General features: G+C 33.8%; 1 protein-coding gene and 1 long non-coding RNA gene across 2 annotated transcripts; both read right to left on the bottom strand.

The window, feature by feature from the left end:
- Window positions 1–285: 285 nt before the first annotated feature.
- On the bottom strand, window positions 286–3068 carry LOC148782170 (uncharacterized). The gene is made up of 2 exons (XR_016053687.1): window positions 2798–3068; window positions 286–765 (listed from the first exon to the last, which is right to left on the bottom strand). It is a non-coding gene; the product is annotated as an uncharacterized LOC148782170 (long non-coding RNA).
- Window positions 3069–8518: 5450 nt separating this feature from the next.
- On the bottom strand, window positions 8519–15574 carry LOC18439520 (homeobox-leucine zipper protein HOX3). The gene is made up of 4 exons (XM_020670355.2): window positions 14843–15574; window positions 14511–14698; window positions 13752–13831; window positions 8519–9109 (listed from the first exon to the last, which is right to left on the bottom strand). Exons 1-4 carry the CDS (start codon window positions 14919–14921, stop codon window positions 8806–8808), a joined length of 651 nt encoding a protein of 216 aa, XP_020526014.1. The 5' UTR covers window positions 14922–15574; the 3' UTR covers window positions 8519–8805.
- Window positions 15575–15628: the final 54 nt, after the last annotated feature.

The raw sequence follows: 15628 nt of genomic DNA on the forward strand, positions 1-15628 counted from the left end.
ATGCTAACCTACCCCCAAAAGGAAGACAAATACATGTTCCCCTTTATCAAAGACCACAGATATGAAACCAAGCAAAAGGGCACATACTTTTTAGTGTTCATGCATCACTGAAAGCCTAAAATGAGAGATGCAGATCGTATGTGTTGACCTGGCGAGTATTCTCCTTGTCTCCTTTTCATTATCCTTCTTTCCTAAGAAGGTAAATAATATATCACTGCCCTTCACTAGTTGTGGTTTCAAAGAATCGTACTTTCAATATAGATAAAGGAGAATGTTCACCCAAAGCAAGAGAAGGTCGTCTGACCGTCATATACTAAAGTAACCTGCATAGAAGTACATATTCTATAAAGTACCAAGCCTCTAATAAGAAGCGTAACATTTGAGGATTTTTTTGAGTTTGTACAGGTAAAGATAATAAAGCATAAAAGTGTTTGTCTTTCTCTTTTAGGCATCCGACAATCTAAAAAAAAAAAAAACAGAAATGAAACACTTGAATTCTTTGATCGCCAATTTGTAGTCTTCATTAGAAGGGTACAATGTATCAATATATATGTAAAATTTCAAATCTAGCACCTCCATAGCTCACCAACCCACCAATATAGTGCTTTTGATTTAGCACATATGCTTCAAAATGATGAGGCGCATTGATCTCAATCTATCACTATATCAAAGTATTCAGAATCGCCATATAAACCTCTTAACAATCACAGATCATCCTCTTTCTTTAATGTACAAATGATGTTTGACACTTCTCCTAGCATTGTCCTGCATACATCGATTATTATGCACAATATGGAACCAATCGGAGTACGGAAAAACAACCGAAAATTAGCATGGTCCAATAGCAATTTTAATTTCTCCTTTTCAATAACATCCACTCCTCATCAGCTACTGGATTGGACAAAGATGCATGAACTTCTTGAGATTGCTTTGTCATTGCCATATTTGAGGGAAAGCAAGTTTCAGCATATGTTTAGAAGATGGAACGACACTCAAAGAAATTCTCATGTGAATTTGATTAAAATTTCTTAAAACGTTGACATCCCAAAATACATCATTAATCTAATGAAACTCTTTCGCTTCTAGAGATTCATCTTCTAGATCAAGTTAACACATTACTTGGAGCTAAAACTAAAGTATGAACAAACAAGAGATCAAAAAGAAATTTCTGTAGACACACTTAAAGCCCACATCCTTGCAAATTGATGCAATGTCAACGCATGTGACTGCTTGACCACAGAATATCTTATTGCTTTAACACACTAACATAAATACTTCACCACGTAAGAACAAGTCCTTCAGAGGCGAAGTATGGACAATGAAAATTGGCAATTATTACCACATTTGAGAACCCCATATATTTATTTCACTGAAAAATGAAGTTTCATTGCATGTCTTATCTTTACATCCGACCCATGCATCCATTGTTTCCAAAAGTGATGGGCCCATATGAGGAAAAAGCAATATACTTAATTATATGGCAATCATTGACTCAGAGCTGTCTGCCTTCAATGAATTACAATGAACATCCCCATCCTACCTTGACTACTCTTAATCATTAATAGAAAATGATCTACATTCGTTTCCCTTGCTTTGAAGAGGTGATGTCCTCAACTCATCAGCACAGGGAGCCAAATTGAATGGCCTCTTTAAAAGCCATAGATCAATGACAAAAGAAGGAATACTGCAGATGTAATAAAGCTCCTCACATCAAAAAACGAGTTATTGATTTTGGTATCAGCAGTAGAGGAGCAAATAATGAAGACAATGTTTATAACCTGATGATCACATTGTTTGTATATGCACAGGTCTATATCCCCAATTATGATTGCGTTAGAAATCTCAAAAATCAAAATAGCTTCATGAGTATCTCATGCATTAACATAGGATTTGGATAAACTCTATGTTGATACTTAATTGTTCCATTGCTTCTTTTGTACAACATTGAAGATTGGACAAACTCTATTTTGACGTCATAAAAAACCCTGAACATAACTTACTCAAACATAACCAACCATAATCAGAAAAGACTTCCTCCATAAATAGTCTAATCCTTCATTGATACTGTAGTAAGGATGTCAAGAATTGATACACATTGAATGGTGGTTCTTTTAAACAGTTGCCCAATCTCTATAACCCAATTGAGAGATTCAATTCGAACCAATCAAAAGAATAAATAAATAAATAAATAAAAGAATCGAAGGGAAAAAAAAAGATAGAGAAATTCATTTTGCAAAACAATATAATTTGTACTAAAAAAGAGCACAGGAATCGAATACTTGGGGAAACAAAAGGTCTCCTTAGTCTCTGTAATTTTTAGCCACATAGAAATAGTAATTGAAATTGTTAGCTCCACCTAACAGCTTGGAGTTAAAAATGTATTTTTAATTTCTATTATTTTAATTTTTTTTTTGTTATTCTTCTATGCTCATTTCATCTATACATCCGATCACGAAAATCCACTAGTAATATATTACATGAGAAGGTGAACCCTTTTTATTCTCCACCAAGTATCTTTTCAATTGCCATTTTTGCTCTCTTATGGTTCAGAATATACTGAGTTTGTCATAGATACCAAGTGGGTCTGTTTGTGCGTGGTCAGTATATTTAAAAAAAAATGTTTCTGATCTGGTTCATGCTCACAAATAAGGAAAACCAAGAATTGCTTCCACAAATCACAACCAGCATGCTTTAATCCCAAAACCCTAGTACAAGACTACAGTTAAAATTCACAAGAGAAGACTCAAGATGAATAATAATAGTACGGTGAATTAAATAGAAATTTCATCATACTCACAATCCATTTAAGGTAGCACAAATATCTCCCATTCTTCCCCAATTCTTAGAATTTGCAGTTCAACTGTTTGCTAAAATATCAACTAATAAAATGAGTTTCACTGTCACATGATTTTCTTTCAACATTTGGATCATCACATATCTCAAACTACAGAAAACACTAAACAGCGCGAGAAGTATATCAGCTCACAGCTTGTAAAGAATAGCCCTTACAAAGAATTTAAATGTGATTCCTTGAAAATGAAAAATGCATAATTATTTCGAACAAACACAAAACATATTTACTAAGAATAATAAACTTAAAATAGCTCGAATTTGACATTTCACATAATTGTGAAGGTTTGGCATCTCAATAATTGCATAATAGCCACAGTAACGAAGAAGTTCATGGCCTTAAAGTAGTGAAATAGAGCTAGACTCGCCATTAAGAGCTTAATAAAAACAGACAGAAAACCTAAACAGTATCAGAGGACATGAATCATCATTGAAGACGCAAAGTGACATAGGTGCTAAGCATATCAGAGGGCTAGAGATATAATGGATGTAGTAAATAATAATAATCTGAACAGAAATCAACTATAAGAAAGAGCCGAGGCTCTAACCAATTACTTTATCACGGTAAACATAAACGGTGTGGTTTGTATAGAGCCGAGGCTCTAAACAATCAAAAGTAAAGCGCACTTTCAAATAGTACTCACAAATGTGGTTTCCATCCTTCTGAATTGATAGTCTTGAAATATAGTTTTATTTTTAATTATAAAATTTAAAGCTTCAAATATAGTGTAGATTAAATAGATCTATAAAAACTTAAAACATATCAAAAGTTGATGGTCCAAAAATACGTTACAAGATGCATGATTTCCAAAACTTGAAATCCATTTTTTTTCTCATCTACATGCATCTTGAAGTCGAGATGAACATTTTGAAGATATTTGAGCATCAAAACAACATTTTCTTGTTAAATGTTTTAGGACAGCCCTAATGTGATTGTTTAGAGCCTTGGCTCTATATAAATTTTTTCCAAACATAAATTAATGTAGAATTAGGGTGTACCTAAAAAATCTATTAAAGGTTGTTGGAAAAGCCTTTAATTGATCATCTCCATATGCATGAACATGTTAAAAAATAAAATTTTTCAGCTCCAAAAATAATGCATCTTGCAACATGTTATTTGGAATGTCTATTTTCAATGTTATAATATGTTTAAAAATCTACTTGATTGGACCCATTTTTTAAGCTTAAAATTTCATAATTAGATATGAAAGTGGATTACCAGGCCATCCCAGAAAAAACTCTATTAAAAAAGTACGTCTTATGAGAAAATTTGGAGATGCACCTTACCTTGATTGTCTAAGGTTGCAACCTTATACAAACCAAACTCACAAATTAATGGGGATTGTATGCTAGGACACTATTTTATTTTATTTTATAAGGAGGTCGTAATTCCAACTACCTGTTAGATATTAAATTAAATGTATTGGGTTTTGTCACAAAGTTCGAGAGTGATTGTGAGCTCCATGTACAAAAAATAAATAATTTTTTTGTATACTTTATTTAAATCAATTAAATACAAGAGAACGAGAGATATTTGTTTGGGATTGTATACCATGAAACTATATATCTTTGGTATAAAGAGGTCATAATTATCCCTAACCATTAGATGTGAAATCTGGCGACTCAAATAATGTTAAATAATTCAAAAAAATTTGTTTCTAGATCTTGTGCCGACATATCCCCAACTACCCGATTTTACATCCAATAACTAATAATACTTGTAACTTCCTTGTGTTAAAAATAAATTTTCTTATTTTATACTTCTCGTTTTTTGTATAGGATGTAGTTTACAGAATGTTGCAGCTTTAAATAATCAAAGTAAGGGGCATATTAGGAAAGGGGTTGGGGTTATGGTGGTAGCACCCCCACATTTTAGTTACCACGTTGTGACTTCCATTCTCACTACACCACCCCACTATTACCTTAAAAAAAACTAACTCCTAAACTACTTGAAAAAGCTTGGGTACCCTACTTTATTACCTTAAAAAAAACCTAACTCCTAAACTACTTGAAAAAGCTTGGGTAGGGGCATGTCTTCCCTATTGAATTACCCAAAAAAAAAAAGTAAGGCTCATCTCTAAACTCTATCATGAGATGCAATTTTGGTATTGAATATTTTTAGAATGACCAGATAATCTATTTTATTCAAATCAAGCACATCTATAAACCCATAAATTTTTTAAAAATTGACAATCCAAAAATGTCTTACAAAATATACTATTTATAAATTTTATTTATTTCTTTCCCATATACATACATCTTGATATTAAGATGATGAATTAGACAGTTTTCTAAACAGCCTTTTTTGATATATTTTTGAAGTGCACCTTAATTCTACAATATAAGGTGTCAACCTGATATGAACTTTTTCCTTTTGTAAATATCTCGTACAATTAAAAAGAATATAAAATATAATTTGGATATTTTATATATTTATCTTATTTTTGTCATGATTTGGATTGTTTTTTAAGTACTTTATGGATTTTCAAAGTTAAAAAATGGGGCATTTTATTTTAGTGGGAGATCGATTTGGACTTTTAATATCCCAAACTTTTTTTTTTCTTTTTTTTTGACTTAACGGGTTCAAAACTTGAAGTTCTAATTGCTTCTTCACTCTAATGAGGGGCAAATTATCCAATTCGGAGCTTCAATATCTCAACCATGTCATATGTCATTTTTTTAGTGAAAAACCAGTTCGGCACTTCTAGATTTTTCAATAACTGAAGGGTCTTTCACAACATAGAGAAATAAGAAATTTACACAATAAGACCATTTATCTTTTGTATAAGAAGGTAACAATCATTCTTGACAGTTAGATTTGAAATTGAAAGGATGAAAGTGTGTCATTAACTAGACTCAAAGTGTAAAAAAAAATTATCAAACTTTGTCACATACTCTAAATAATCTGATTTGATATTTGATGGTTAGAAATAGTTAAGAACTCCTTATTCTCATAATAAAGTCTCATAGTATATAATCCCAGAAAAAAAATACATTTGAGAGAGTTGGAACTTTTTCTCGGGTAAATAGAAACTTGAAACTTTAAGTTCCATAGCAGTTATTCATTTTTATCCTTTCCTTTTTAATTGAATTATCAATTCATAGATTCAAGTTTTGAACCATGTCACTTTCTTTGCATTAGTGAATGACTTATTTGGAACTTCAAGTTGTAAATTGTGTCAACTGGCATTCACCCTTCTTAATAAGAAATTGTATTTCCAATTGATTGGTCCCCCAAACCAGACATGTTCTTAATTATCCCTTGGTAAGTTGTTCTCAAAGACCTATTTTTAATTTTTGGGTTTTTTAGACAAAGAAAAACATGCAAGCTGGGTCGAGTGGACTTAGAATCGATGGGTGACCGGTTCAACCCATCAGTTTACTGCTCCTTCCATCTGTTTTCTTTAATATCTCTCTAAACTCTAGTACATGAGTCTCCACTAAAATAAGACTTCTAAGTTCTAACCAATTCACCATTTTTTAACATCCCTCAAGTTCATCTAAAACTTCATACTAAATTATATCAGCAATCAAGTTAAAATCGGAATTCCTAACGATTATATGAAAAAAATATAAAAAACTTATTAATTATAGTGAATAATTTAAAAAATATCTATAAAAGGTATTGCTTGACTTGAGAGTCAAGTACAAGAGTAAACACTATCAATTTTTATTAAATTTAGAAATTAAAAATAAAAACAAAAATGATTGATTAAGATATAACCAATTATTATAATAAATGATTAAAATTCTCATAAAAGGTTCGATAGGTAAGATTTAAATAGAAGAGTTAAAAAATACTAACTTTACTGAAACTGAATATCTTGAAGAAACGCTTCTCATCTAAACTACAGCATCCTGCAATTCATGTGAACCATAACAGATATCATTCTAGTATCCTTCATCTTCCTAGCACTCGACGAACCATCGAGTGGGAGAGTTTTCGGAATGTCGCTCCTCCGGCGCTCAAAGTAGGTAGACGTACTACGCACCTCAGCCTTCAAGTTCAAATCAGGCAGTTGGGGAAGAGCTAAGAAACTGTTTGAAAACCAATTGATAGCATAGTGTCCAAAGCTTGCAAATCCTACACAAAGTCATTCTTCTTTTTGTTAGTGCAAACTCCTAAACAAGCCTCATAACTATTTTATGCCCACAGGTTTTAGTTTCTCAGTCTTGGTTTCAAACAACTTACTGAAGTTATATTTGAGAAAAAAATTTCCACACTTCAGAAATAATATTATTGTAAGTAGGCTACTTTTGAATTGGAAGAAGTTTTATATAAGTGCAAGGCCTTAAACAATCAAATTAAGACGCACCTCAAAAATTTCACTGGAAGAGGTTGTTTCGGTGCCCAAAATCCTCAAATTGGTCACATCTCGACCTAAAGATTCATGGACATGAGAAAAAATGGATTTCAAGTCTTGAAAATAATGCATCTTATAATGTATTTTTTTACCGTTAGTTTTTTAGATTTTTCAGTTTTCATAGATCTACTCGATCTACACTATTTTGTAAGCTTTAAATTTTATAAGTAGAAATGAAAATAAATTTTCAAGTCATCACTAAAATTTTCAGAATTGAAATATCTTTCGACACTATTTGAATTGAAATATCTTTCAACGCTATTTGAAGGTGTGACTTACTTTTTATAGTTTAGGGCCTCGGCCTTATACAAACCACACCCTATTGAATTTGCATAGTATTATTGTTTGGCTTGACTATTGAGCGCCTTGGTAACCGTTTTCTCTATAAAAAAAAACATAAAAAGGCTAAATTTAAAGAAGTGGTTGAGTACTTACCTTAAGAGAAAAAAAAGTGGTTGAGTATTTAATTTAAAGGCATGGTGCTTTTCTTCTTTATGTCATGCGCCTTCCTTTACTATCTTCCCCCTTTATGTGGAACTAATCATTTACAATTTTTGCAAAGCAACCACCTTTTTCATGGTAGTTTTCCCCCTTTGCATTTTCTCTCAACCATACTCATTTCCTCTCTCACCCGTGTCACTCCCTCCGGTCTTATTTTGACTCATTTACTATTATATGAATTATTCATTATTATTTGTGTTTCATTTCCATAGAATTGATCTATGGTTCATTTTAACCTTTTCATAATCAGCTGAGTTTCCGTAAGCCCATTGCATAATTTATTTATGTCTGGATCTGGGACCGACAACCATTTGATTTTGATTGAGTGGCTGATTGTGAGTCAACAACAATAACTCGCATTAATTATGGCTCGACAATGATAACTGGAGCTGATCGTTGACATTGTTTGCAACTGAGTATAAAGTATCAGTTATCTGATCTTGAATAAACAGTTATTGATCCCCACGCAAATTATGTGCAGGAAGATGCCCCCTTCCCTTCTCTTTCTTTTGTGAGTTCGCCAGATTGCTTGAGCTGATCTTTGACATTGTTTGTGACTGACCCTCAATTGTTTGATCTTGAACAAGCAATTATTGTTCACCTGGACACCGAATCGTTGTATCGTACATTTTTAGCCTTTGATGCCAGCTAAAGAAAGCATGAAATAAGACTATTGTACATTCGATTCAATAGGTTACCACCAGCCCTAACCGTCACATGGAGTCTTCAAAATTTTTTTCTGAGACTTGTATTAAAAAAATGACACACCACAGTCATCCAATTTTACATCTAACAGCTTGGGGTGTTTCAAACTATCATATATATATAAAAGACAACGGTTTTATTGTATACAATTCCGTCCTCGAACAAATAGTACTCAAACATCCATATATCCCAAGAAAAAAGCAAGATAAAAGAGATATCTGCAAAACAAGTTTAGCCATTTTCCATCAAGTGAAATGATCTATCATATCATTTCCGATATAAATATTATTGTAGTTACATGTATATCCAACAACAACGCTACAAAGACACGTGGTAAATACGGTATATGTGTCGGTGTCCATGTAACACTGAACAAAAGGTGCCTCTAGCAAGCTGCTGATGGTTGTCTAATGTATAGAGTTGAGGGTTTAGGGAGATTGGTAAAGGAGAGAGTGGAGAGACCATTGTCATCCAGGGCGGTACTGCTCACACGCTCACAACGTGGACACATGGTGAGAGTTGAGGCTGGGAAGGCGACACGCGTGTCTAAGGAGACAACGGTTGGAGGAGGGGCCCGGAGAGCTCTCAATTGCTCAACCTCTCTTTGGAGCCTCTTGTTCTCCTCAGTGAGTGAACCAAAGCAACGTTTCAAGTACTCGCATTCCATTTCTGTTTGCTTCAACTTGGTCCTGCAACACATGAAATGCATTTACATAAAACAATCCAAACCTCCCTCCCTCTCTCTCTCTCCACACTCGTGCGGGCGCGCGATATATATATATATATATATATATGAAATGCATTTACATAAAACAATCCAAACCTTCATTCCTCCCTCCCTCTCTCTCCACACGCGTGCGCACACACACACACATATATATATATATATATATATATATATATATAAACTCTTAAAAACACTTATCGGCGAAATTGAATAGTATTTCGCCCTGTCACAGACATGCACGGTTTTGCCTTAAAAACCGTCACGGATTTACGAGAGCCGTGACGGTTTCCTGTATTTTTTTGCATGAAAAAATACCGCCACAGACATGCTATGTCTATTGCGGTACCACAACGGACATAATAGGTCTATTGCGGTACCACAAAAGACATAATAGATCTGTTGCGGTCTTTTAATCCACGTCGTCTAAAAATAATAGACATCGCCGAGCTTATGGGTGAAAACATTGATCATTTTCGCCCATAGGCATTGGGCGTCTATATATGGTGAGGTTCATGTAAAATGTCAACCTTTTATTATTGAGGCAAGGCGCACCTCAAAACTCTGCCAAAAGTGCATTTTCGGTGCCACAAACCCTTGCGATGATATAATAATCTATTGTTACCCCCACTTATGAAATTTACCGTTCCAGAAATGGTGAAGATCAAGCAGATCTATACACACTTGAAAATGGATGGTCCAATGAATGTTTTAGAAGATGAACTAATTTTAAGACTTGAAATTCCTTTTTTTGCATGTCTATGAATCTCAAAGTCGAAAGTCGAGATGATTGATTTGAGGGTTTTCCAACATAGGAAAAACCTTCTCTAATGGGTTTTTTTTAAATGCACTATATTCGTACAACATAATATTAACATCAGATATAAGCTTTATATATAGGAAAAAGTTTATATAAGGATGCTACCTTATAATGTAGAACTATGGATGCCCTTCAAAAATCCATCGAAAAAGGTAGTTTTAATGTTGAAAAACCCTTTGATTGATCATCTCGACATCGAGATGTATGACTATAAAAAATAAAAAGATTTTTAAGTCTAAAAAATAGTGTATCTTACAACATATTATCTACACCGTCCATTTTCAAGATTTTCATATGTTTATAGATCTACTTGATTTTAACCATTTTTTAAATTTAATAGTTTATAATTAGATATAAAAATAGATTTTGAGATAATCCTAATAACATTTTACATTAAAATTATATACCATGTAAAATTTGAAAGGGCACCTTACCTCTACACCCACGGAAGTGCCTGTATGCCAACTGCACCATATATATATATATATATATATATATATATATATATATATATATATATATATATATATATATATATATATATATATATATATATATATGAGATAAGAGCTGGTGTATAGTACACTCTGGCTGGAGCACATTACATACTTACTTCCTCAAGCAAAAGACAGGCAAGGATTTTACTTTTGACATGAAATTTTGATATAACTTTTATACAAGCATGTTCAACAAAAAAAAGAAAATTTAGTTTTGAACATTTGGTACTTAGATCTAACAATTCAAAAATTGGACAGTCTTTCTTCAATCTAGATGTTATTCATTCAATCTAGATGTTATTCATTCAAGCATATGGAAAAGGCGCATCGTTTTACTTGTTGAGCTGATCGCTAGGTTGAAAAAATCACATCCCTAAAATTTGGGCCCTAAAATTATTCCTGGCTGGAGGAATGGCCTCTAGGCTTTGAATGGTCAAGGTGGTAGGTGCCTTACTGAAGTTCCCAAGTTTTAAATAAATAAAAACTTCCTCAGCGAGATACAATAAATGTACATTGTGCTCCGATGGGAGTATAAAATCTTTTGCCATAAGAGGTCCTTTTGAATTCCTACTTATTCTATGCATGGGTAATAAGAGCGGACCAAATTGTTGGTTTGACCAATCAAACCACCGACCGATGCCTCAGCCAGTCTAAATGAAATCTGAAAATTGGTCTAAATCAATATTTGGCCGATTTAGGCTGGTTGGATCAGCCAATTTTATCCGGCTCGGCAAGCTAAATGAAGTTGGGCAAATACGTCTTAATATATTTTATGTTTTTAAACTATTATATCTATTTTTCTTTTCTTTTTTTTCAAATCTAGTCACATCGGTTCAACCAATAGTTGGACCAGTCTTGAGAGGACTGAAACCCGAACTACTTTGATAGCCGGTACTAGTTTGATAGCGGGTCCGATCCTGAAAACACTAGTTCTATGTCAATGAGTTGGCTCCTTCATAGAGCGAAAAACAAATATTTGATGCAATTATCTCGCGGACAACGTTTATATTGTAGTAAATATCATAGTTATTAATACCGGATCAAACTAGTTGTCCGACTAATCAAACCGTTGACTTGTGCCTCATATGGTCTGGCCCAAGGAAAAAAATGAGGCTTGTTCGAAAACCACTCAAAACCGATGTTAACTAGTTTAAGCTAGGTTGACTAGACAGTTTTAACCTGTTCGACCAATTAAATGACGACAGGCAAGTTCTTCTTAGTATATTTTATATTTTAAATTATCATATTTATATTTCTTTTTTTTTTCCCGTAAACTCAATCCAATCGATTTTGATTGGACCGAACCCCTTCACAGATTCAAAGAGTGGCCAATCATAATAACACTAGTAAATATACTTGAAGAAAATTAGAGTGTCTTAAGCTCAAGTGGATGTCTCGTGAAACTTTGAGTGTGACCCTACATTGTCCATCTACACACTCTCTCTCTCATATCCTCGGGTTGTACAAGGGTAGTTCCTTGCGATCTTTAAAATCCAACAAATTAAAGGTGCAATATGCCGGTTAAAGCATATCCTAGTGCACTACATGGTCCAAATCGTTATGATGCTTTTGTCCTAAAATGTATAAGCAAAACAGCTTTTGGTTGGGGTCTTTCTCATGATTTGCCAAGACCAAAACCCAAAACCATACTTCATGTAAGCATAGCATGTTAGAATTTCGATTAAGAAAATGGTTTGATGGCTATTTAAATCCTCAGCTCATAACTCATCGAAAAATTGTACATCGGGCATTGGAAAATCTTCATATCGATCATCTTGGCTTGAACACTATGGTTGTGAAGAAAAATTAAGATTTCAAACTTTAAAAATAACGTATATTGTAACAAATTATCTAGACCATCCATTTCACCCTATAAATAACCGTTCACAAATCCGCAAGATCTATACATATTTTGAGTTTCAAATTTTATCGTCGGTGTTGAAAATTGACTTTAGAGCCATAAAAATTTCCGTTGCTGAAAGTGCTTTCACGATGAGGATTTGAAATACTTTTTTTATAGAACCTTCATCCTTTGAATTAATAACGCATTCAATGATCCATGAAAGCTCTCATAAACATATTAAATGTCATGAGCGAAATCAGCCAATTTTCATGGGTTTCACCGTTTTAATTCTAGCCTTCGATATTTTAATAGGCCTTCAATGCAAATACTTTTTATTTATTGGGCTATACATTGATTATTGCCTAGTAGTCATAGGATATTATCACTCGCACAATTATGTATTAGCAAAATAATTCAAGAACTTTTAGATATTTCCCTATAAGTTCCTCTATTAGAGAATAATATTTCCTTCATTATTATCATATTTATTGATTTAATTGAGAAAAAAAAGTAAGTCCCCTAGAGTGCAATTTCTTTCATTGATTAGGGCTTTCATTTTTTCACCTAATAATTATTGGGTATTTATTGAGGAAATTATGCATGATTTCATCATTTAGAATCGTTTAGTAAACCTAGTGAAGTCGGCAATTACTTTTTATTTTATTATTGGGTATATATCGGCTTTATTAATGAGATTATTTATAAAGATACCATTTATCTTAGGAAAATTTTTATGTAAGTGTGAGGCTCTAAACAATCAAATTAAGATGCACCCCAAAAAATTCACTGGAAGAGGTTATTTTGATGCCCAAATATCCTCAAATTGATCATCTCGACCTCAAGAAGATGGACATGAGAAAAACATGAATTTCAAGTTTTGGAAATAACGCATCTTGTAATGCATTTTTAGACCATCAATTTTCAAGATTTTCAAGGTTTCGTAGGTCTGCTGGATCTACATTGTTTACGAAGTTTTAAATTTTATAATTAAAGATAAAAATATATTTTAAGGCTATCACAAAAATTTCCAATACCGAAACTACATTTCTCGATACTATTTGAAGGTGTGTTTTACTTTGATAGGTTAGAGCCTTTGCTCTATGCAAAATATATCATGTTTATGTTTTGTACAAAGTGGTCACAACTATTCCCACCCTTTAGATATCCTATTCGATGGTTTGGGGTGAGTTACAAATCCAAGAATTTTTTTTTTGGATTTTTGCCTATTAAATGACCTTCTTACAACTGCTCATTTTGAAATTAAAGGGATGAGATTGATTGTAACATTCTTCTACAAGAGACAAATGGTTGATTATTGGTTGTTCTTGTTCATCACTATTTATAACCAATTAATAAACCTAATGAAGCTTGTTCATCACCGTTTATAACCAATTAATAATCCTAATGAAGCTTAAAAGGAAGGAAAAAAGAAGGAAAAGGTGCCTACCTAGCTCTACGATTTTGGAACCACACTTCCACTTGACGAGATCTGAGGTTCAATTTGATGGACAACTCTTCCTTTTGCTTCTGCAAAAAAAAAAAACCAAAACGAAAACCATTGAGCTCGTCTGTTTCAACAAAAATGACCAAAAAATACTGAACTGTTCTCTCTCTAGAAAACCAAAAAGACAAAAAATCACAGTTCTCTCTCTAAAAACCAAAATAACTAAAAATCACTAAACTTTTTATCTCTCTAAAAATCAAAATGAGCAAAACTCACTAACCTTTTCTCTCTCCAGAAAACCAGAATGATAAAAAATCACTAAACCTTTCTCTCTCTAGAAAAGAGCCCAACCTAAGTTTCTATAAGATAAATCATAAAAAATCTGCCATATAGAAGGATGTTAGAGGAGGGAATACCTTAAACTTTGTTTCTCTCTAAATCTCTCTCTAACGAAGTTGATATGAAAAAAAAAATCACGCAGAATTCATTAGAGAGAAAGTTAAGCTATTTCCTTCGGAGCCCTTCGACAAAACAACTCCAGAAAGTTTTTACATATTTTCCAATATATAAATTGCCAACACTGTCCATGCCATTTGGTGATCCCTCATAAAAGATTTTAGAGAGAGAGGGAGGGAGACTGTAGAGAGAGTCGCAAGATTGAGAGAGGGAGATTGTAGAGAGAATTGCAAGATTGAGAGAGGAAGAGAGAGAGAGAGTCAGAGGATTGAGAGAGAAATATTTTATAGAGAGAGAGAGTTTTACAGGGTTAAGGGTATGGTTTTCTTTGAAGCTCTCCTCGAGCAAACGAGCCTGTTCCTTGGTGAGGCGAAGTTTCTTTCTTGGTGGACCACCACCACCCCCACTTTCCTCATCTTCCTCTGCACTCACTGCTCGTGCATCTTCATAAGGAGGCTCATTTATGTCAAAACCCCTTGGAAAAATTAGCAGTTCTACAAAAAAAAACAGAAAGTTATTTCAATCCTTGCAGGCACCTGAGAAAATTCTATATCGAACCCATTTGTTGCCCCAAAAAAAAAGGAAAAAAAAATAGTTGTATAAGAGATCAAGGTCATGGAGATGTTGATATTGCTTACCAGAAGTGGGAGGAGTACCAGAAGCAGAGGAACCAGGCATGGCCATGGTAAGATCAAGGGAAGTTGAGACCACCATCATCTCTCCACCTCTTCTTCTTTAGAGAGAGAGAGATTTACTGACTGGATTTTTCAGCAGAGGACTGGGGAATTGTAGTTTTTGGTCATGGGTTTTAGGAGAGAGATATTTTAGGGTTTTCGTAGAGAGAGATGGGGAGTAGTACCTTCCTTTGCGATCTAGAGAGAGAGAGAGAGAGCGAAAAAAAGAAGAAGAAGAGAGGGCGAGACGTAGGAGGAGAGAAGGGTGCAGCTGGTTATCAAAAGAGAAGGCGAAGCGTTTAAACAATTAAGAGAAAGATTGAGGTGTGAAAAAGAGCAGAGAGATGAAGACAACTCAGGGCGGAGAGAGTGAGAGATTGAGGAGAGAGAATTAAGAGAGAGAGAGAGAGTGAGTCAGGTATGAAAGGTGAGAGAAGGGGGGTTGCAAAGCCTGCTGTAAGAGAAAGAGAGACCGAGGCATGAAACAGATAAGAGAGAAACTAAAACTCAAATAAGAGAGAGAGAGAGAGAGAGAGAGAGAGATAGGCATGAAAGAGGTAAGAGAGAGAGAGAGGCATGAAGGAGGTAACGAAGCCTCTCAAAAGAGAGACTGAGGCATGAGAGAGACCAAAGAGGAGGGAGAAGCCAAGGGACGCAAAGTCTATAAATAATTTACAGAGAGAGAGAGAGAGAGCATGAAACAATAAATAGAGAGAAAATTATAATCAAGAGAGAGAGAGAGTGAGAGAG

Source organism: Amborella trichopoda, chromosome 4 (genome assembly GCF_054954075.1).
Source record: "Amborella trichopoda isolate Santa Cruz 75 chromosome 4, AtrichopodaSantaCruz75HAP2 v2.0, whole genome shotgun sequence".
Lineage (NCBI taxonomy): Eukaryota > Viridiplantae > Streptophyta > Magnoliopsida > Amborellales > Amborellaceae > Amborella > Amborella trichopoda.